Source organism: Netta rufina (genome assembly GCF_964035555.1).
Source record: "Netta rufina genome assembly, chromosome: 5".
In the NCBI taxonomy this organism is placed as follows: domain Eukaryota; kingdom Metazoa; phylum Chordata; class Aves; order Anseriformes; family Anatidae; genus Netta; species Netta rufina.
This window is the reverse complement of record NC_140128.1, coordinates 58,932,273-58,954,653: the sequence shown is the minus strand read 5'-3', so window position 1 is coordinate 58,954,653 and position 22,381 is coordinate 58,932,273. Positions and strand designations below refer to the sequence as shown.

The window sequence follows — 22,381 nt, the reverse complement described above, 5'->3', positions numbered from 1 at the left end:
TTAGTATCTTTTTTTAAATATGTAGAGGATGGGAGGGCTGCGTGGAAGAGAACCGAGTGACAAAAACATATCCAACTTGTCTCGTTTATGAACAGTTTTGGAGGAAAGTGAATAAAGTGCACTTTTTTCCTTCCCCTTCCTCTGTAGACATAGCAAGTAAACTTCTAGGGCAGTCGATGGATGAAAGTGGACTACCCCAACTCACAAGTTATGATTGTGAAGTAAATGCTCCCATACAAGGCAACAGAAACCTGCTACAGGGGGAAGAACTGCTCAGAGCTCTGGATCAAGTTAACTGAGCTTTCACAATACTTGTTCCTTTTTTGGACACTGGTGAATCATCACCTAAAGCAGTCTATTTATATTTTCTATATCTGATTTTAGAAGCCTGGCTACAGTACTGCACTAATTCAGTTAGTTCAGTTTTGATCCCCTTTCTACTTATTTTGACAGTCTTTTTAATACGTTCTTTATGTAACAGTAACTCAAACTATAGTGCATTTTTATAATTCTTTGGTACATACACTTTTAAGTCCATTACATTTAAAACACACTTGCAATAGCAGCTTAGAAATATGCACCTGATTTTAAAAAATATTTATTTTTGGCTGGGGAGTTGGTCACCAAAATTTATCATTAGTAAAATGTCAACACAGGAACAACTGGCAATACTTCCATCCTGCTCTTCATAGGTAGCTGGAAGACTTGTGCTCTCTTACTGTTTATGTTCAAGTGAGTTTTTTTTTTTATTTTAATAATTTTTATAAGAAACAACAATGCTTTGCAGCAGTGCATTGTAGCCACAATCGCACAATATATTTTCTTAAAAAATACCAGCAGTTCCTCATGCAATATATTCTGCGTTTATAAAAACTAGTTTTTAAGAAGAATCTTTTGTTTGCCTATGAAATCATGTTTAAACCTGGATTACGTCATTATTTTAGTCATGTTGTAATATAAATTGTTCTTAAATGCTGTCTTATGCTTTTGACTTAAATGAGTGTGGTTAGTCAAAGGGAAAGGTTTTTATCTGGGAAGGGCTAGCAGCATTTTATTTGGGTACATTCTCAATTTAGAGAGAGTTTGATGTTCTTAAAGTAGTCACTTTGCCAGCTTAAAAAAAAATAAATCCCTGCCTGTAGTTGTTGAAGTTAATGCTAATATTGTGTATGATCTTAAATCTAAATGTTCAGCTTACCCTGTGTGGTATAGGTGATATTTCAAGCAGATTGTAAAACATCTTGCATTGTTAGCAGAGTTTTATCTAGTACATCATTGAGTTGCTCAATATTTTGATGTTTTGGTTTCACGCACCTTGTTGCTATTAACATCCATATGTTTTCATGTAGATTTCAATAACTTGAATATATTTAGAAGCCTTTTTATTTAGAAATATATAGTTGTCACAGACATCTTATTTTCCTATATGTACTGTACAAAACCTTCATTCACTCATTCTTTTGCTCTTCGTGGTTGGATCTAACACTAACTGTATTGTTTTCTTACATCAATAAACTATATGTGGACCAGGCCCCCTTGGGGAGTGTGTTATCTGAGAAAGATGAAATAATTTATATTTTTGTTAGTGGTTATCGTTCATCCGTGTTCCCTTTTTAACTTAGAGTTCATTGGAAATCACTGCTTCCTTGCTTTGATCGTAACATCTCCGACTTAATTATTTGAGCCTATTCAGTACTAAAGTCTCCTAGACAGTGTTGTACTACTGCCGGCCAAAGACGTGAAATTTTGTAATGTTATCACACCAGTTAGCAAACTTGAAAGTGCAAAGACAGCACGTGCGTTATTTCAGAGCGGAAAGATTCTTCCTCGCAAACAGCTTAAAGGCTTGTCTCTGGAAGCATTATCAAGGTAACACTGGAAAGCAGGATATGTAAAATTCACAAGAGTGACCGATTAAAGATGATTTGTTTTAAATTGCAAAACTGCACAATGGAAAATGAAGCTGGTACTCCACGATAAAGGTTGTTCTAGTTTCTTGTGCTGTTGACTCGGTAACTTTGACTAGGTGACTTCTTTTGCTGTCATAAAACATGATACTACTGATACAACCTTGTAATGTGTAAATAGGGTCAAGATATTCTGTACATTCATACCTACGTAACTATTTTAAGCAGCGTATCTCAGTGTAAGAAATCAAATGTGGAGTGTCACAAAATGTGTTTTTATTTTGGAAACTGGTTTCACTGAACTTGTCTAGAGTATTTTGAAATCGATATAACTGTGCATAAGCTTAACCTGTCTTTTAAAATTACTGTTACAGTTTCACTGAAGCAAAAGCACTTTTCAAACTGACACAGCTGTGCTAATGAAACTACATGGAAACTGCTAGCTACTGACTTAGAGAAAGGTAAAGCACTGGTAGCAGAATGTGGTTGCATACTTAGTTTCAGCAGAAGTTCCATAGAGAAAGGAAAGCATGAAGGTACACTAAGCTAGAGCTCAAGATCTGTGTAGAGAACAATTTGAATATATACGCACCTAATATTTCAGTATTAAAGATTTGTAATAAAGCTTTGGTATGCGAAGCTTACAAAGCTCTTTGGATAAAAGCAGTAGAATACTGCGTGTGTGCTGTGTGAAGCCTTGAAGACAGCACGTTTTCCCCTAGCATTGCTTTCTCTAGTAGCAGAAGTTGTAACAGCCAAGTTAAGCAGCAGCTGGCAGGGGCTACCCATATCCTTAGCTCTGCATAGACTGACAGGAGCTGAGATAGGGAGGAGAGTCTTGTAGACAAGAGAAGTACAAGTGGGTTGTGCTTTTCTTACTTCCCTGTCCTGGGAGGCTATCCTTTTTCATCTCCCACTAGAAATGTTCTGTTGTCCTCTTTGAAGTAGTTCTGTTACTTACTCCTTATCTTGGAGTCCCTCTTTAATGTACGAAAAGAGGGTAGTGAGTTACGAGAGAAAAATCCATATTACAAGGAGAAGGAAAATTTACGTGACCTGCATGATCTGTGGTTATGAGCCAGCAGGAATCATCTCTGTTCTTAATGACAACAGCCAGGGATTTAAATGAGCATCATCTTGCCTAAGAATCGTCCCCACTCACATACATTTCCTATTATACGTACTACTGAGGCATAGCATTTTGTTTACAGTGCTTGTAAAAGTGAGTGAAATAAATAATTCTTGGAGGAATTGTAGTACCCATAGTGGTTTGCACTTCGGAGGATTAAAAAGAAAAAGCCTCAAACTGAAAAGTAGCTTGTAAAGTTACACATAAATGTAACAAATGTTCCCCTCCTTTGCTTAACTCTCCCATTCATTATTAGAGCATCCCCTGTAGAAGCTCTAGCTTCCAGGATATGGCTAAATTAATTTTATGACTAAGAATGATGTGCTGTAGTTACTGAGAACAGTTATTCAGCTCATAGAAATGCTGAAGAAAGCATGGAAAAGTAACAGTAACTGCTCTGGCCTAGTCTCAGCTTTGCTATAAAAACTGCTGCAAGTTTACAAAAGCGGGAAGTAGGCTTTTTAGCTGCTTTAATTTTTTTTTTTCCTTAGCATTAGGCTATATAGCCTTAGATTCTACCCCTTCTTTGGAGGAAGAATACATTTCTTTCTAGAGGTTTTCTTAGCAATTTTGAGTAAGTTCCGTGCTGACTTGCTACTTAGAGCACTTATCCTTCACCAGTAATAACGAAGAAACTGCAGCTGGATGTAGTATTTGCTTTTGCATATGAAACATGCTAAATTATCATTTCCCCATAAGCTGAGCATAACGAAGCTAGCTTTCAGTAGGTTGTGACTGCAGCAGTAGTCACACCATGTCTTCCTCATGGCATGTCAATTATTTTTTGCATATGGATTCCAACTGATGTTTTATCAAGGATGCTGATGGGTTTGTTAAAAGCTAAAGGCCTTTTTTTTGGCCAGAATTTATGGTGATGACATTCAGTCCTTTACCTGAAAGTAGTCGCAATTAACCACAGCTGTAGCTCCAAAGAAGTCACTATTACAGCTGAGCTGCTGGACAGCAGATGTTACACTCCATAAGGGTAGCCTGGAGTCCAAAGTGCACACTTAACCACACCTTCCACCCATGTAGTAAGATAGCTTGGACTGTATATTGATCTTGGAAAACGAAATTAAAGCAATTTACTATCTTACTATGATCAGTTTCCATTCCTGTGTACGCACAAACTCCCTCAGAGTAATTATGAATTACTTTTAAGTCCCAGCCTGAGGCCAGAAAGAACAATTAAAACTTCACATGCTTGCAATGAAATAAAGCTATAGGAATTAAATAGCTGATTATTACAGGTTAAACCAGTGCATATTTAATGGCATTTTTAATTATTTAAATTGTTTTTTAAACAGCTAAACAGATACGTGATGTGGGCTGTTCCACTAGTATCTGCTGTCAGGCTTTGTCCCTTGTCACAGTGCTGAATGACTCATTTCCTTTGACGACCCTGGGAGCCAGGAGCACCCCAGTGCTGTGCAGCAGGCACTAGAGGCTATGCCTGGGGTCAGTCGTTTATTCCCCATCCCCTTTGATTCGCTGCTACTGTAACAGCGCACACATCTCACCCAGATGGCACTGCACTCGTGCAGATTATTCAAACTGCAATTACCCGGCATGAAAACAAACATTTCACAGGCCAGGAGTACTCTGTAGAAAGGCCAGTATTTTCATAGGAACTCATGAGTTGGGTATCCAGCTTTCATTAAAAGTACCATTAGTGATCAGACACTCGACTCCCTGGAAAGCTCCAGTCTGGAGAACTGTGATTTTGATCCAAATTCAAAAAATGTGTTGTTGTTTTTCCTTCTGCTTCCCTGTTTACCTTGAGCAAGGCTTGCCAAGTTACCAAAAGGTTAAAGAGTTTGCTACTGGATTTATACAGTATGGTAGATTTTGTGAATAATTGCAGTATTCTCTCATGAAAAAGTGGTATATTTTAATGAGATTCTTTTCTGGAACCAAGTACAACCTATTGCAATTGATATTTCTCTTGAAACATTTTGACATACTTGTGATTGTATTTCTTTTTGATTGTGTAACAGTATAAAATTCAATAAAAGAGAGGGTTTGTTTCTAACTTGTGATGTCTGTGATTTGTTCATCAGTTATTCCTGTTCTAAAAGATGGAGATGGCAAACACAAATTAAATAAACACTGTGTAGCACAACTAGAACGCTGTGCACGTTTGGAGGTGTGACCCACCTGCTACTGAAGTCAACAGACTTTGACACTAAGCATACATGTGGTCTCTTTTCCAATGGCATTTATAAAAGGTCACATTTAGGTCCCACCTAAATTACATAAACTACATCCATGAACAGAAGAGGTTAGGCATACAATTCAACAAGTCAGACACCAGGGATTGCATAGGCTCTCATGGGGGAAGCTACCGAGAAGATGCAGAGCCAGAGGGATGGAAATTTTAAAGGAAACCTCTGGGTAAACAAGTCAAGAACACCTTTAGTAACAAAAGAAAAATTAAATCCAAAAGGCTTTTTCCAGGTGACTTTTCAGTTGCTCTCACCACATGCAAATAAATTTGACAACATCTTGCGGCTCTTACTGTCTCATTAAATGAATGCCATTTCCTATTGCACAAATTCAAAACCTATTGCCCCATTTTTGCTTTGCTGGGAAGAAGTGTGCATGCGTTCTGCTTTCAGAGCTGCTGTCACAGTAGAGCATGATCCCGTTACTTATTAGAAGTGATGGGTTTGCACACATGGAAGCTGGAATGCACTGTTTAATAAAACATATCCATGATTCGTTTTCATGAAAATCCATGAAAACATGATTTTCACGTTTTCAATTTGCTTATATGATCTAAATCACATAAGGCATTCAAAAGTGAGTGAGTTCTCTTGTACTGCGTGCAACTGAAGAAACCCGTTATTTATAGCCATATCTACGCAGGATGACTGGCTTCTTAACTTGCTGCTTATAAGCTAGGAATTAATAGGACAAACAGGACTTCAGCCCTTCATTTAGGAGTTAAATAAGAACATGAGGAGGATACAGTAACCTACAGCCTGCCTTCCAAGGAACAATTAAAACGTACTCAGCACCTGAAGGAGCGCTGAATGAAAACACTGACTAGAGAGTTAAGAAAACAAAGTGGACGATTAATTAACCTAAAAAATTAACACTGTATTTCATTGCAAATGGCACAGAAAAGGAGTTCTGCAAGAATTTGTTGCCTTTTTTCTCCACCGCATTTTCTTTGCACCGTTAGCCGAATTTTCTGCAAGACGTATCACGCATTAACACACACACACAACAGCCTCATCTTCACCACGTCTTACATCCTCTTAGGGAATGAAAGTGTCATGATTTGCAGCCCCACCTGCCTTAGAATAAAGAAAAACAACCCACCTAGCGCTTCTTGATACAGCATCTCTGAGAAATCGCAACGCTCGCTGCACTTTTAATTTCAATCCTCTGAAAACACACTCGAGCTTTACACACCGTCACTGCAACGCCAAGCTCTGTTCCCTTTAAACGAAGTTCCTCCTGAAACTGATGAGGAGCCGGGCTTGGCCCCGAAGGAATGAAGTCACCCCATGATGTGTCAATAAGACGAAAAATGTTTTTTTCAGAAGACAAACAACCAAAACCCCACCAGGTGTAGCTCCCCCCCGACAGCTGCTGAAACGTGCCCAGACTGCATGCAACAGCTCTGCTAAAGCCTCCCTGCCCCTCGTCAATGAAAGCAGCTATCTGCGACGCTTAACAACAGCTTTTTGGAGCCTTTTTGTGCATATAATTCATACAGAAAGATATATTTGTACCTCAAAAGCTGTGAAGGTTATAAGAGCGGTTGACAGTGCCCAGCCCCAAAGAGCAGCCTCGGGATGGGTTAGCTGCTGCTAACGGCGAACCGGTTTGGGGAACGCCGCAGCGGCAGACCAAAACTTATCATTAATTTCCTAATTCATCATTAAGAAAGCAACCCGTGAATCCACCCCCTACCCACAACGAGGAACTCCCGCAGGTGCACGCAGCCCCCCGGCTGAGGCGCACCCCTCACTCCCTTCCCAATCCCCCTTTTTTCCCCCCACTGGCTCTCCCCAGCCCCCCAGCACCCCTCGGGACCCCCTTTTCCCTCAACCCATCCCCGGCAGGGTGGCCCCGGGGGGCTCCCCCCTCACCACCCACCTGGGCTCCGGCGGGGCGCGGGGGGCTCCCTCGGCTGCCTCAGCGGCTGAGGGGCGGGAGAGCCGCCACCGCCGGCACCCGCTCGCTGAAGCCGCGCCCAGGCACCCTACGTGCGGCTCGGCAGCCGCCCAGCCCCGCCGCCTACGTGTGGCCGTGCATGCCGGGCACGGCTCGGTTCAGCCCCGGCTCCCTTCAACCCCCCCCCCTTACCCGGTAGCAGAGCCCCGGCAGCGGGGAAAAGCGCATGAGCGACCGCCCTGAGGGGGCCGCCTGAGCGTGCGCGAAATGGCGGCGGTGGCTGAGGCGGGCTCGGTGCCCGGGCTGCAGGCGGATTGCGAGGAGCTGCTCGGAGCCTTCCAGGAGGCCGACACTGTCCGCTTCGAGCGTTTCGCCGAGCTGTGGAGGGAGCGCCGCTTCCACACCATCTTCCAGTGAGTGGGAGATGGAGGGAGCCGACCCTCCATGCCCCCCGTCCCGCAGCCCCCTGCCGCCGGGCTCCCCCCCGGGTGCTGAGGGGGGAGCCGCGGTTCCCTCAGGGAGGGCTCCCGGGGGGGTGTTGGCAGGTAAAGGGTAACGAAAAAAGGGTTAATCAGTCGTTTTATTGAGTACTAGGCCGGTTTGTTTTGTGTACTAATTGCACAATGAGTTTGAACGCTGATGGTTGGAACTGAAGTAGTAGGATCTTGGTGCGCTCCTTAAGAAATGATATTAAAAAACACGACCATGGGGTATCGCGTTTTTCACTGCAGGTCTCACTACAAAGTGTCAGTACGTGAGGCCTCTCAACACTTCAGAGAACTTGAGCCCTGTGGTAATGTGTTTTCAAATCCGTGGTGCTTGCTTCTGCCTTACTGACTTTGTAAAGCCTGCGCTGTTATAGTTACTTGCTTTTAACGTGCTTCCTTTTTGTTTACTTTAGTGGTAGAATAAGAGCTCTGGAGAGGAATAAGCTCACGAAGAAGACGTTAGAACTGGCACAGCAGTACTTCTTGCCACCGTATGCTTTCCAGATCAGAGTTGGTGCTCTGTACCTGCTGTATGGGCTCTACAATACGCAGCTATGCCAGCCAAAACAGAAGGTAATTGTTCTTGGGTTTCCTTCTCAGGAGGGACTAGACATAACATGTTTCATGTACCTTTGTCTGCTTTGTCATCAGAAATGGGTGGGGTATTTCCTTTCACTTTCTTAACGTAAAAATATTTAGAATTTAAAAGGTCTTTTTGAAAAAGTAACCTTTCAGACACTGTTGGGTTTGAGAACTTACATGGTCGTGACTACAATAGTGTTTATGCCTTTTAAATCATGGCCATGTTCATAGAAATCTTGTTTGCAAGACTGAAGGAATGAACAAGGCTAGTTTTCAAAATGGGACCTGAGAATGTACTCATCAAATGCAGAGACAACTCCATTGCAGCCCCAGTCATTCCTTAGAATTTCAAGAGAATGAAGGCAGGTGAAATTATTTCCAGTTTCTGTTAACTAGAAGTGGAATATGTAAAGATGTTTAAAGTTTGAATGCCTGAATGACGTGCCTGCTTGCTGCTTTTAGGGGAGGAGATCAGTATATAAAGGAGTTGGAAAATCAGTGTAAGAAGTGGTTTATTCAGGAACTGTCATGTATGTTGTATGCATTATTAACATTTGAGTCCAAATTTTTTACATAGGAAACAAACCTAAACGTCCCGCAATGATGCCATTACCTCTCATATCTCAACTTCAGAGAAGTCACTGCCTTTTACAGAGATGAATTTAGGCAAATTTAAAACAGCTGCTATATAGCAAATGTTAGAGAGTCCAGGAATCATCAAGGAAGGTACCTCAGGTAGAACAAACTTTAAGAGGACAGTGTAGATGGGAGAGGAGGAAAAGCAAGAAATGAAAGAGAGACTTAAATGAATGTTTGACTGGCAACAGATCACGGTACAAGTATTGTTTCCTAATTACCTGGTGAATCGGAGCCTTCTAGGAGTTCATTTTGTTTCAGACACCTCAATATGAAGAATTAACTTTCTCAGATATTGTAGAGTACTCATGTCACTATCATAGCCAGCAACTGCAGTAAGAATATTTAACACAACAGTACAAGAAGCTTATCTGCAAAATTTGTGATAGTAGTAACGTGTTATAGTAGGATCCTTTCTGTAGTTCTGTGATCGCGTGACATGCTGCATCCAGACATCCAATTATTGTGTGTGCAATGTGGTCATAGCAGTCAGCTGAATTTGTGTTTGTTCTTTGAAATACGCATGTCAGTATAATAATATACCATGGATTTGTTGCAGATCAGAATTGCACTAAAGGATTGGCCTGAAATCCTGAAATTTCAACAAGAGCTGATAGATTCCCAGCATTATGATGCGGCATACATCTTCAGGACACTGCGACTTGCCAGAGCATTCCATTTCACAGCAATGCCAAAGCTAGTGAGTTATTACATTATTGGCTTACGATTTTTAATAAAATATCCTCACTTTCAATGGCTAGCACTTCAACAGCACTAATTTATTTAGTTTAGCTGTCGTGCTGGGTTGAGATGTACTATGTCTTGCTTTGTATAACTAGATATGTGATATAAAGCTTAGAGAATGTTTGAATGTAGTGTGCATCTCGCTTGAAAATATTTTTTTTCCAGCATCAAATATTCTCATTACATTTGAGATGTCTCATAATTTGTGGAAACAGTGAACTCTTGAGTTTGGTTGCTGGGTTAAATTCTTGATTAGGGAATAATTTTCAAAAAGTGCTGAGCACTTGACAATGAAGCTGCACGCTATTGTTGATGAGTTAATTCTATGCCTTTCAGCATCTCTTGATTGTTGGATACGCAGTAAGATTTTTCAAGAGGAGGTTTAAGTTGACTGTTTAAGTTACAAAGCATTGTCTTCTGTTACAGCTAAACTACAGAACTAAGAAGAAGATTCAGGAAAATGAATTTAAAGAAGAATTTAAAGACCCAAGTAACAGAGTTAGCAGCCTCATCACTAATGATGTGTTAGAGGTACAGTAACTTTGAACAATAACTTAACGACCGTTTGTGTTTTTCTGAAGAGTTGTAACTTCTTTAATTAGCCCAAGATTGTCCTTTATGAGTCATCTTATGGAATGCAGAAAAAGGTAGTAGTCTGTGCTAGCAATTTTTCTGGACATTTTGGAAGAACTGTGGTATCTGCTGGTACCATATGGTACCTGTACCATACTCTCCAATGTTTTGTGGCTTTGTCTTGGTGAGATGTAAAAGAGGAAGGGAAAAAATAGTCAACCATCACTTAGGCAAAGGAAAATGGAAAATGATGGGTTGTGGGAAGCAGGTTTGTTCTGATATGTCTGCAAGTTTTAGCTGGAAGCTGGGTACTTGTAAAAGAAAATGAATGATCTGCAAGATTATAGTGTTCTCAGACCTTCATTTCTCCTTTTAAAACATGGTTTCATTTAATAGGTAACAATTTTTTTGTAAATAAATAATTCAAGCAGGGTATAGCTTACATTGCTTGTTATGACTCAGTAGCATATCTTTGCTTACATAATTTTTCCAGTTGCTGCTAGCAAATATGTATCATCAGTAAGGTTGACTACAGTGCTACAAAATTCAGTAATCTGTGAAATGACAGTGTAAGTAGACTGTAAAATGCTTCCTCCAGAGAGAAAATAGACTACCATATCAGGCTGAAATCTCAGTGGTACAAAGGATCAACTCTTGCAGATACTTTTTTTCTGAGTTTAAATAATAAGTACTCATTCTTTGTAGTTGGTGGACTAATGGGAAAGTGCTAGGTGACATTATTGATAGGCGCCCTGAAACTGAACTGATATAAACAATCTAACACCTCTCTACTGCAGTAGTCTCCTTAGAACAGTTTAAATAACCTTAATTTTATTCAGTGAGCATTAGTATCACTCTACTGCTGTAATCTTCTTTTTCCTGAAAATCATCTCTTTTCTTGCTTTAGGAGCTGATGAATATCCATGAGCACTACCAGAAAATGAAGTGTGTCATATCAGCTGACAAATCCCAGCCAGACAAGGCCCTGAGCTTGATAAAGGATGAATTTGTAGTTACTCTTAAAGACATAACTTTGGAACATCAGGAATGGCAGCAAAAAAGGATGGTAGGTAGTACAGCCATTATGCTGTGGCAATTTAACAGATTATGTGAACATGTAAGAACTGGCTTAGTGTCATTACCTTTGAACATACTCTGTAAATCTTAGACATAAGCAGAGGAACTGCAACACTGAAGACATGGAATAAGTAAAACCCTAGGCAGAGTTCTGGTGTGGTGGGAAGGACAATGGCTTTTATTGCTTCTGTGATAATGTAAATGATTGCTTAAAGGTAAGCCCTTAAGGAAGAAGTGGTTTGTGGATAGTATTAGAATGACTGTGGGAAATCGCTCTGTAACAGTCTGGGGTCAAGGAAGGGCTGTACTGTAATGTTGGTGGGAAGAAATCAACATATGTGGTTACTTAATTGTTATGTTATTATTACATATTTGTTATGTTTTTCAAAATTCTTGAATTTTTTAACCGCTTTGTGAACAATAGACATTTAAAAATACTCTTTTTTGTATTTTTTTTTTTTCAGAAGTTATTCCTAAATGCTAAAGAAGCTGATGAAGTGCTAAACAAAAAGGAAGAAGGAACTTCACTAGAATCAGAAGTAAGAAGAATGAACTTGTTTGCTGTGTTTTTTGCACAGGCAAAATCTGTTAGTTTGTTAACTTCAAATCACAGTGGTCTGAAGTGGTGTTTGTCAGGGTTCGTGTCAAAGTAAATTCCAGGAATAGCTAGTGAGATTGGGATTTGTTTTTTAAATTGCATTGTCTTCTGTTAAGCTTCGTGCATATGCTGCTGTGGTAGTTCCTGGACACTTGCAATAAAAAACTGTGGCTCTTTCAGGTAAGTACAGGAAAGAGCTGTTTTCTTGGCCAAACTCCTCTATGATTTTTTCTAGAGTTTCAGCTAAATGCAATATCCACTTTTTATGCTTGTGTTGTACTTACCTGCTTGTTGCAACATTGAATTTGAGTAACATGTGAAGTTCAAAGTTTTATTTTCTCTTACTGGGCTATGTAACTGAAGGCAACCAAAATTATGCTCTTCATTCCTAATGGAGTTTGAATTTTTTAACTAAGAAATAATTTGTTACCATTTATTGTAGAATTAGAACTATAGTGAAATATTGCTCAAATCTAATTGAATATTTTGTTTTAATATGGCTGTAATATGGAAACTTTTTCTGACTGATCTTTTTGTTTCTTTGCAGGGTTCTGAAAGAGCAAGTGCATTGGCTAGAATCAAATACAAGTCTTATTCTGCAGTTGTTGAGGTAGATATAAAACTTGATGATAGGGATGTATTTGGTTTTAAATAGTAGTTTTAAATACCAGTTCAATGTAAGTGATTTGTCAGAAAGGAAGGAGTTAAAATTGCACTCTGTAATTCAACTTTTGCATGTTCTGGTTTCCAAACTAACACAGTGGGAAAACCTAAAGCCCTCACTATTGTTAGATTTAGGGAAGCAATGCAATATGGTCTGTGCCTGAGGGATTTTCATTTCTGGGATATCTTTTAATGTCTGTACTCTGCTTTTTAATAGATGGAATTTTATGTAAATGGAATTTAAAAATACTTGTGATTTTAATTGTTCAAATTCCACAAGGCTTAGGTATCTGAAGCTGTGAAGATGGTTATGAAAATGGAATTTGGGGTTTTAAAGTCACTTGGCAAACTTTTGAAACGTTTCAATAAGTACTACTTCTAAAACATTGCTGAATTGCCTTTTTATGGCAGACGTATATAAACATTACATAATTCCTTGTTTATTTAAATCATTTATTGGAGAGTGCATTATTAAATGAAAAAGAGCTCTGGAATTTACAATGAACAATCCAGACTTGTGGATATGCAGTGGTACTGTTTTCTAGGCACCTGAGAAAAATATGATAGTAAATAAGCTTTATGATGTAGCAGTTTTTGGAAATGTTCCCTTTGCTTACATGAAGTGGTGTGCAGTACAGTGTAGGTTGATGCCGACAGAGAGTGAGCATAAATTAATGTTTCTTTACCTGGATTTTAAACAATGGGCTCATTAAATCACAGAATCAGTTCTAATGTTGTCGTATTGAACTGAAAAACAGTAACTAGTGGGAGTCTTCCCTTCCTCCATTCCCTTTTCTTTTGATACGGGAGGAAGTTGATGCTTTGGTCTGTACTTGCTTGTTAAGTACTGGTGATTTACAACAATGTGAGGTTGTAGCCCTTTAACTTTTGTTTTTATCATTTATGCATATGCTTACCTTCTAGGCCTCCAAATCCAGAAGACATCGTCAAGTAAAATTAGAATCTTCTGAATCAGGGTCAGATTATAGGAAATCTCCAAGCCGAAGTAGAAGAAACAGTAGGAGACCACAGCCAGCACTGAGAAGAGGTTCTTTGGAATTCAAAGGTATTTTTCTGGAGAGGCTGCAGAAGTTTATCAATTACTTTGCTAGCTAAGGCAGCTGGGTTAAATTTTTACTGTTTAGTGGAGGTGAAAAACTAAGGAAAGGTTTGTGATACCTCTGTCATAATTGAACTGTTCTGTCTGTTTTACACAGTCTACTCAGGTAGGAAGACATGACTGCATGCTGTTTATAGTTAAACTAAAGCATCATAAATAGCTCTGGGAATTTTTACTGATCTTTGACATGTATGAACTCTTCAGTGAGTGATTTATTTTACTATCATAGCATTTATGTCCTTGGAATTTGTGCATTTTTTTTTTCACTTTCTTTCCACGTATTTGCGCATCCCTGCTTATGCATCTCTTTTCTTTCTTCCTTTTTTTCGGTCTTTTTTTCCAAGAGTTTATTTTGATCTTTGTCTCCTAGTTCTGAAAACGTGGCAAATAGCTTTTGTCTTCTGAAGGAAGTCAGCTTTCTGATGTCTTTCTTTTAAACTGATAAAAGTTGCTCAGCCACTTAAGTCAATCACTTGACTTACTATTAAAAGTTATATAAATTTGAGCAACAAAGTAGTTCTGCATAAACTTTACTTTGAAGGCAGTGATTTCATTTCGAAGTTCTAAAGTCTGTTTTCTGATGTACTTTTAGCTTCTGCTAGGAAAGAGCTTCTGAGAAAATTCAGCCCTCTTCAGAGGTGGGCACTGAGCAATTTTTCTTCAGAACAGTAGGCAACGTATTGGAGAGGGAATAAGGAGAGGATTTTTGAATAATCTCTGAACTGAGTTGGTGATTAGTATGCTCCAAGCTTGTATTGTTAGTTACTTTTTACTGAGGATTTCTCTAGTGAGCCATATGAAGATGCTTTGAAACGTCGGTGTTTCTTCAGTCTTTGACTGGGAAGTTGAGACAGCAGCAAGAGAACAGTCTTTTAACTGAGGTACCTGAGGTGCAGAAACACACACACACAAAAAACTGACTTTTTTTCCTAAAAATATATCTGCAGGTGAGATGCAAGCAGAAAAGGAAGCTGTTACTCAGCACATCGGGATGCCTGTAATCACAGAAGAAGATAACTCAGGTGAAGAAGGTATGATGATTGAAATTCTAACAAGCTGGAGACTTGTTTTAATAGCTTTCTACTGTGAGGTATTTTTACTGAAACAAAACCTGATATTTTGGACCATGTTTTGCTTCCTTGCAAAAGCTAGGTTAGTTTTCAACCTGTATATTGTTGCATGAAAATTGAAGCTTTGCTCTGAGGGTTTGTTATAAGCACACGAGATGGTAAAATCCTGTGAATAGTGGGTTTTGTACGTCGAATTCATTATAGCGTGCTCAGTGTTAAAATTAGTCCAGTTAAAAGATGGCTTACTCTCCTGTAATATAAATCTCCCTTGAAGAGTACTCATGTATAAGAGGTGATTTTGGGTTATACCCCAACTTATTAAAGATACCTGTAGTAGTAGCTCCAGGAACTTCTGTAACCTGCACTGGAAGATTGAGCAGCCCTTGCTGCCTTCACTGTCATGGAAGTGAGGGACGTAGAAGTTTCCTCTCTAGCCTTAGTTTCAGCTGGGCAATGCTTTGAGGCTTTAGTTCCAGTATACATACGTGGTAACAGCTTCCTCCGCTATATTGGAAGCATTGGGGTAAGAATCTGGGGACTGAGGTAGAAGGATGGATGACGTTGCTGTCACTTGTGTCGCTGAAAAGAAAGTAAATTTTATTTGGAAGCATTGGTAAACCAGGCTTCTCAAAGCTGATGGTGGAGTTGCTGTACAGAAGCATCAAATGCATTTAGTGTATGTTGATATGTTAATCTCAAACTGCTCTGTGTCTGTCCTCATTATCACTTGAGGGGAACATAAGTGCCATGGAACAGACACTGTCCAGAGGAAACCACATCATCTTTTCTTTGAGATACCTCATTTAGTAGGGCTCTTGGAAGAGTTTAGGATTTTGCTTTGGGGCCACATCTCAAATACAGGCAGCCTCTCAGGGAGAGGAGCTAACCTCGTAGATACTAAGTTAACTTACTATCAAAAACTGTGTGAAACAGAAAGATATTTTCATATAAAAGAGAATAGCAAGTATCAAAATATGTTCATAGTGAGGTAGCACATTTATATTCTCTTCTCTTAAAGAACATATTTGGTACTGAGATGACTTACATCTTCTGATCACCTTAGCTATAGACAATTTGAAGTCATTCAACTTTTAGATCTTCAGGTTGAAGAAGGCACAGTGGTGCATTTAATATTGTACTTGATTTTATTTACTCCTTCAAGTTGTTAATGTCCAAATGTTTTGACTTTAAACCAGGAGTTCTCCGGGTAGCTTTGCCAGTAAACTTGAAGTGCTAAAACATACCAATAAGCAATTTTGTGCTTAATTTTTGAGTATTGTGTGTGTCAAATTCATAATGAAATGTTACGAGTTCACAAGGAACAGAAAGCTGTCAAGGTTGAATTAGTTTAAAAGTACAGTACTTTGTTAATCAGTGGAGTTGTATTTAATATTTTGAATGATATCATATGCCATAGAAACTAGAAGGACTTTTTTTCATATTTAAAGCCATGCAGAGAGGAATTAGGAGGAGATCTCAAGAGCTCATCTAATTCATTTCCTTTTTCTGTGCAGAATTAATTCTACTTTAGTCATTCCCATGAGAGAAGATAGTTTGAAAAGCTTGTCAGAAAAATCTTTTTATTTCCTTTCAGAATTATCTCTTCCCAAGAGGAGAAGAAGACGTTAGAGGATCCACTTGGAGAAGCACTAATGAGAATTTTAATGACACGTTGTAAATGTCAGATGTAGCACAAAGTGCTTGTTTGGATGCCTTTGGACATACAGTAGGAAATGGCTGGGACCAGAGCTACAGGTGACACTGGGATATTGGTAGTGACTGCTATACCTTAGCAGTCTCATGGTATAGCACCTGGTGAGTGATGCCTGTGGGAGATGAAGTTGCCACATGCTGTTTGAGAAGGGAAGAGCGAGAAGATGGTTGTTTCTTGCATTTACTTTGTACAATGTGAGTAATTACTCGGAACTCATGTTGACTTGCAACAATTTTTTTAGCTGAGGCTGTTGGAAGAACAGCTCATGAAAAACTTTCCCATATGAGAGATGTTTGGAATCTTTTGTCTGTGAACATAATAAGCTTACTGACTGTTTAAAATTAGTACAATAAATCATTTTTCACAGTTTATTTGCTACATTTTATACTGTGCAACTTTAGCAATGTTTATCACTGATCCCACAGGTGTTGGAATTGAACTTGGTGGTAAGTCTTTTATTGTACTAAGTCTCCAGCAGACCTGGTATCGTTACATATTTGAAAGAAGAAATAGAACGTGCATTTATTAATTTTGCAGATGTCACTGAGCTGTACAAGGGCATGACTAGAACTCAGAATGATCTTTATAAATTGGAATGCTGATGTGGAAGAAATAGGTTTGGAAATAGGTGTGGAAATAAACTTGAAGCTTGGTATTAAGGACAGGTATGGAACAGAGAAACGATTGCTAGGCAACAGTACTGCAGAAAAAGCAGAAAGACTGAGAATCATAAGCTGTACGTGTGTATTTTCTGTAAACAACAAGCATTAGAATTTGTCATCATTCATCCCTGTGAGGCTATGGCCTTAAATACCCCCCTATGACAATGACAATTCAAGAAGAATGTGGATAATTATTCTCCTTGGTATTTTTCTCCAATTGAACAGAGCTGAAAAAAATACGACCTGTCAAGAAAGGCCAATGGAATTTGGGTGTCCTTTTCTACAATAAGAAGTACAAAATAGAAATATGAAAGATTTTCAATGTAAAAGGAGCCTAAGCTGAATGAATTAATTCAGCAGGTTTCTCAAAGGCCAAAGGAATTGAAGTGCCTTTATCTAGAAGAAGCTGTGAAGTGTAAATATAAAGGGTCTGAATATAAAAGAGGCATGTATTAAATGCATTAGTTGGTAAGGAGGAATGGGCCTAAGTGATGAACAGGATGGATACTGGAAAAACTACTAATTAAGTACTAGTATTACACTGGAAACTTTGTTTATGGCCAAAGAGGAAATACTTTTTAATAAAGCCAAGAATGTATTATATAATTAAGTGAACAATTGAATATTCAACCAAACAGCTAAAAACTTTATGGTTTAATCCAAAAGTCATTATTAGTCCAGATGTGGTCATTACAGAAAAAGAGTACTTCTATACAGGAAAAACAAAATCTCCATAGAAGTAATTTACAGTTAAATTTATCATACAACCAGTGTCTATTCCTTTTTCCTGATGTGACACGCCTGCTTCCATTGATCTTCTGGTGCTGAGTTTGTTAGGTTTAGTCTGTTGATAAAATGTACCACAGATGTGTTTTTGTTTAAAAAAAAAAAAAAAAAAAGACTCATCTGTAGTTATAAACGTGGGCAGGTATCGTACCTGTTAATTTGGAATGATGTGGTTTTATCTGGATTTTCTGACGTGAATGAAGGCTGTGCTTTTCTGTTACCAGCACAAACTTATTCTGCCCCTAATTTTTAATGAGCAAATACAAGAGATGTAAAGAAACTTCTTAAGGAAAACAACTAGACCTTTTTTGGTCAATATTGTCTGCTCATTATAATGCTGTTAGGATCCTGTGGGCAATGCTGCCTTTGTCTATTTTGTCAACTCCAACTGATGCTCTGGCTGTGCATATGGAGGCTGACCAAGAAGCCTCCGGTATCCTGACATTGCAGGACAACAATATAGGTGTAATAGAGGAACAATTTGAAAATGAGATGCAGCAAAGTACAGAACTTGAATCTCTTGGGAAATCCCAGGACCATTAAAAAAGATGCAGAACTTTTCCTAGCAGATACTGGGCTTATGGCTTCAAATTAACCACTTAATAGTTTTTTCACTTGAGAGGTTGTTTAAAGATGAACTTTGCAGCACCAGTTCCCTTGTGTTGTTCCTAGGCTCTAAGGTTAAACTAGGTCTTTCAGCCATGGGATTTTAAATTCTTGAAGGAAAGCTTGAAGGTGTTTCTCTATTTCCCTCTGACTTGCAGGTTTCTTTCTCAAGGAGACTAAACAATAAACACTTGTACAAGAACTTACTTTTCACTTTCTTGACATGCTCCTTTCAGTTAAATTATTATTATTCTGTCAAGCATATATTTCTCATGCTTCCCTAAAGTGGCAGGTTTTTTTTTTTTATAATGTGATCATCTTGTTTGCCTCATTTTGTATCTTTGAACCATCCCAAGAACTGAGTAGGAGCATTTTTCAGTTTTTGACATGAGTTCTCCTGTTCTGAAAACGATTTGCAGATCAACATCTGATGCGTGCAAAGGCTTGAATACGCACAAAGACGGGTGCACTCAACTAGCAGTTATTTTAATACTATAATTATGAAAACAAATGTGCTCTTTAATTTGTTTATAAAATAACATAGATGTAAAAAGAAAGTTATGCTTAAGGATAAACTTGACTGATGACTATATGCAGTGGTAATTTTTCTAAAGAGTAATCTTTAGAATTTTGAGGCAACTGTAAACAACATTTCATAATGCTGGTGTGATCTCTTAAATATATAAATTCCCTTGCTGCAGTCTGGTGAGCAATCACAGGCTATTAAAAACAAGAGAAGGAATTCCTAAGATGCTTTGGTAAAGCAAGGTGTTGTCATTTAAAAACAACAAAAACAGTAAATCTAGATTTCCAAGAATATTGTTTTCTAATATCCAACTTCTCTCCTGGTTATAGCCTCAGTTAATAAAGTAGTGAAAGACCTCAAAATAACTTCATCTCTGTAACTCCAGTCTAACTTCCAGCTGGCCTGCTAGATAAGGGTGTAGCAGCGTGACAGTATGTATCTAGATGCTATTATGGCTTTTCTAAATAAATTAGAGAAATACGTTTTGGCTGAAACTTCTCTAAGATGGATATACAAGTGGCTAAAAAATAACATTCATACAATAGTAATCACCTTGTGTTTAGCAAAGCTGAAGGATCTTCTAAGTGGACGTTTGAATGTGTGGCATGCCATGTTTACAAGTATAACGTGGGTGATGAAAAGCAGAATATACTTTAAAACACTTAGAGGTGACATCAGTTTAGAAACAGCTTAAGTGGAGGACATTTTCCAATACAATTTTTACTCTATTAATGGGAGAAATCAACAAGGTCTAAACAAGTAAAGGTAAATGCGAAAGGCTGCACTTGGAAGGACAAATTAAATGCAAATACCAGGTAGGGAATGCTTTACTAAGTAGCTGTTCTCGGTCTGGAGGGTTTTGCAGCTCTCAAACTGAAGGTGGATCAGCAGCGTGGTGCTAATGTGAAAAATTCCACGTGTTACGGATGGCAGTGGTGGTATGTTTGTCTGCAGTTTGGGGAGTATGTAGACACCTCTAGAAAATCTAAAAATAAAAAAAAAATAAAATGGGGGGCAACAAAAAGAAAACAAGCTCTAGGAGAGTTTAGTGTGGAAAAGAAAAGGTTTGAGAGTGAATGTAACAGTCTTCATAACTATGTAATGTGTTTATGCAAGTGGTGATTAATTGTTCTCCATGTTCACTGAGGTAGAGCTATACAACTCACAGCAATATGAAGTTGTTAAAATAATGAGAGATTTGTGCAGTGAAGAAGCTAGCTTGGCCTTGTAGCAAAGTGAGTCACTTTTACTGTAGGAGTTCAAAACACTATTGAAAAAATAGTAGTGATGGTTGTCTGAGGTAGACCTGATGGAGAACCTTTGGAGAACTAGAGCATACCTTCAGGTTTCATCTAGTCGTGTACTTTAATATTTTAAATAATGTGACCCTGTGCAGATGGTTTATATTATCACACATTCATAGAAATAAAGTTCTTCAACTGTCATGGCTATTTTATCCCTCACTTTTTGGAATGTTTCATTCTAAAGTTCGTATAATTTCTGGAGTCATCCACTCACATTTTATGAAGCTTGCCACATGGAGCTGGAGTGAGGTCCTGGTTTTCTCACCCCGTGTTCAGCCGTGTCCTCAAATATGGGCCCCAGACTAAGCCTGGTAAGTGAATACTTGTGTCCTTCAGCTGTATGTGAGCCTACCTGTGGACACAGGACTGTGCAAAGCTGCTGAGCAATGTGCTGAAGCTCCATCATACTCAGCGCTTAAGGGCTTGGGTCAGCCTTTTCTCTGGTACGCGGTAGGTAGACTGCATTAGAAACAGATGTAAAGGAAAATTCTCTTGCAAAAGCTGGAATTTCATGTAACGGGCCCCAACCTGGTTCCTCTTCAGTCACAGAAATACAAACTTGGATATGGAGAATGGTGGATATAAGGGCAGGTTGTCAGCTGTTGGGGTTATTGGGCTTAACTTCTTTAGAAAAGTTTTGTACACGCAACAACATGTGAGGCATCATGAGCTCAGATACAAGCTAACCCACAGCCTGCTGCGTGGCTCCAGATCAGTTTCTGACAGGGGCTGGGTGCTGTGATAGGGATGGTGGAGATGATGCTTTATTGGTTCTTTATTGCAACACCTGAGGCACCCGCATGTGGAAAGAGGCTTTGGGACTGGTGCACCATCTCTGCAGAGCGGGTGTAGCCTCATCCCCCGCTATTCACCCCACAAACACTCCCCTTCCCCTCACGGAGCCCGGCTCCTCACCGGTCCCCCCCTCACACCCCCTATTTCTCTCTCCCTCCCCTCATGGCGGCCGCGGCCCGGGGGCTCCCCCCGCGGCGGGGAGGCGCCGTGCGGGTCACCGCGTCCCCTCCCTGCTATAGCGGCGGCTGCCGGGCTCCGCCATCGGGCCGAGCCGAGCCCAGCCGGGCTGTGCCGGGCCGTGCCGCCATGGCGATGGACGGTGAGTGCGGGAGGAAGGTGCCCGAGGGGCGCTGCCCCTCGCCGGGGCTTCCCTCACGGCGTTTGGTGGTCGTGGGAGGACGAGGAGCGGGGGGGGGGGGGCTCGGCACCTGCCGGCTGGGGGTGGGGAGGGGGGGGCTCTGGCTGCAGCAGTGGTTTTGAGGAAAAATCGCTTTCTGTTGTCTGATCCTAAGCCATGAGCCTGGGCTGCAGGGAGGGCAGAAATTCCTGGTGGTGTGCCAGGCCACAGCATCGGGGGGGTGAAACCTGGCTGGGTGCTGCTGAGGTCGCGGGGAGCCCCCGGTGTGCTGCAGAAGCACGGACGTGGGTTGTGCTGGAGATGGCTGGGCTGGTTTTCCTGTGTCTTTTTCCAGAATATTTGGGGGATAAATAATCATAGAAGCCTTTAAAGGGTGTCAGGATGGCGTAAAATGGTCCATCATCTCCCCGTCTCATCCTAGGCTTGAGTTTTTATAAAGGTGGGACTTAATGAGGAGCCTGATTTCTCTCCTCCCTTTGTCGTTCAGCCGTGCTCACTTCTTTGCTGTTCCTCCTTGTCTTTCAAGAGTGTCCCTAAGGAGGGGTGACCTCGGGCAAGGCCCAGGCTGACACGATGTGGACGTCATTCTGTGCTTCAACGCGGCCTGTGGAGAACGCTGCCCGTCAACGTGAGTAGACTGAGCTAGATCAGCAAGCACGGCGTGGAGCAGTTACTTGTGAGGCTGTAAATTAGCCCCTCGTAAGCCCAACAAGTGCCAGGAGTGGGATTCGCCATGCAATGTGATCAGTACACGGATCAGTGCAGTGTTGAAGTCTTGTTACACTGGCTGTAGGTATATGAAGGTAGCCTGGAGACGTTTACGTCGCCCTTTGGTTCAGCTGCTGAAGCTTTGGTGTGGATCTTCGTGTCCCAGTCTGCTTTTAGCTGAGCTTTGCATTAAGTTGGAAGCGTTTG

At 40.1% G+C, this 22,381-nt stretch overlaps 2 protein-coding genes across 3 annotated transcripts in view; both read left to right on the top strand.

The window, feature by feature from the left end:
* Window positions 1–5,068, top strand: part of HIF1A (hypoxia inducible factor 1 subunit alpha) — a 33,029-nt gene extending 27,961 nt beyond the window's left edge. For both annotated transcript variants that reach the window (XM_084287777.1, XM_084287776.1), the window contains one exon: window positions 148–5,068. In XM_084287777.1, coding sequence (XP_084143903.1) covers window positions 148–299 — 152 coding nt within the window. In that variant the 3' untranslated portion in view covers window positions 300–5,068. The remainder of the gene's footprint in view (window positions 1–147) is intronic.
* Window positions 5,069–7,431: 2,363 nt separating this feature from the next.
* Window positions 7,432–20,364, top strand: SNAPC1 (small nuclear RNA activating complex polypeptide 1; the record flags this gene model as incomplete). The annotated part of the gene is made up of 10 exons (XM_084287322.1): window positions 7,432–7,577; window positions 8,066–8,225; window positions 9,430–9,570; window positions 10,041–10,145; window positions 11,095–11,253; window positions 11,729–11,803; window positions 12,410–12,472; window positions 13,450–13,591; window positions 14,593–14,676; window positions 16,310–20,364. 10 exons carry the CDS (start codon window positions 7,432–7,434, stop codon window positions 16,342–16,344), a joined length of 1,110 nt encoding a protein of 369 aa, XP_084143448.1. The 3' UTR covers window positions 16,345–20,364.
* Window positions 20,365–22,381: the final 2,017 nt, after the last annotated feature.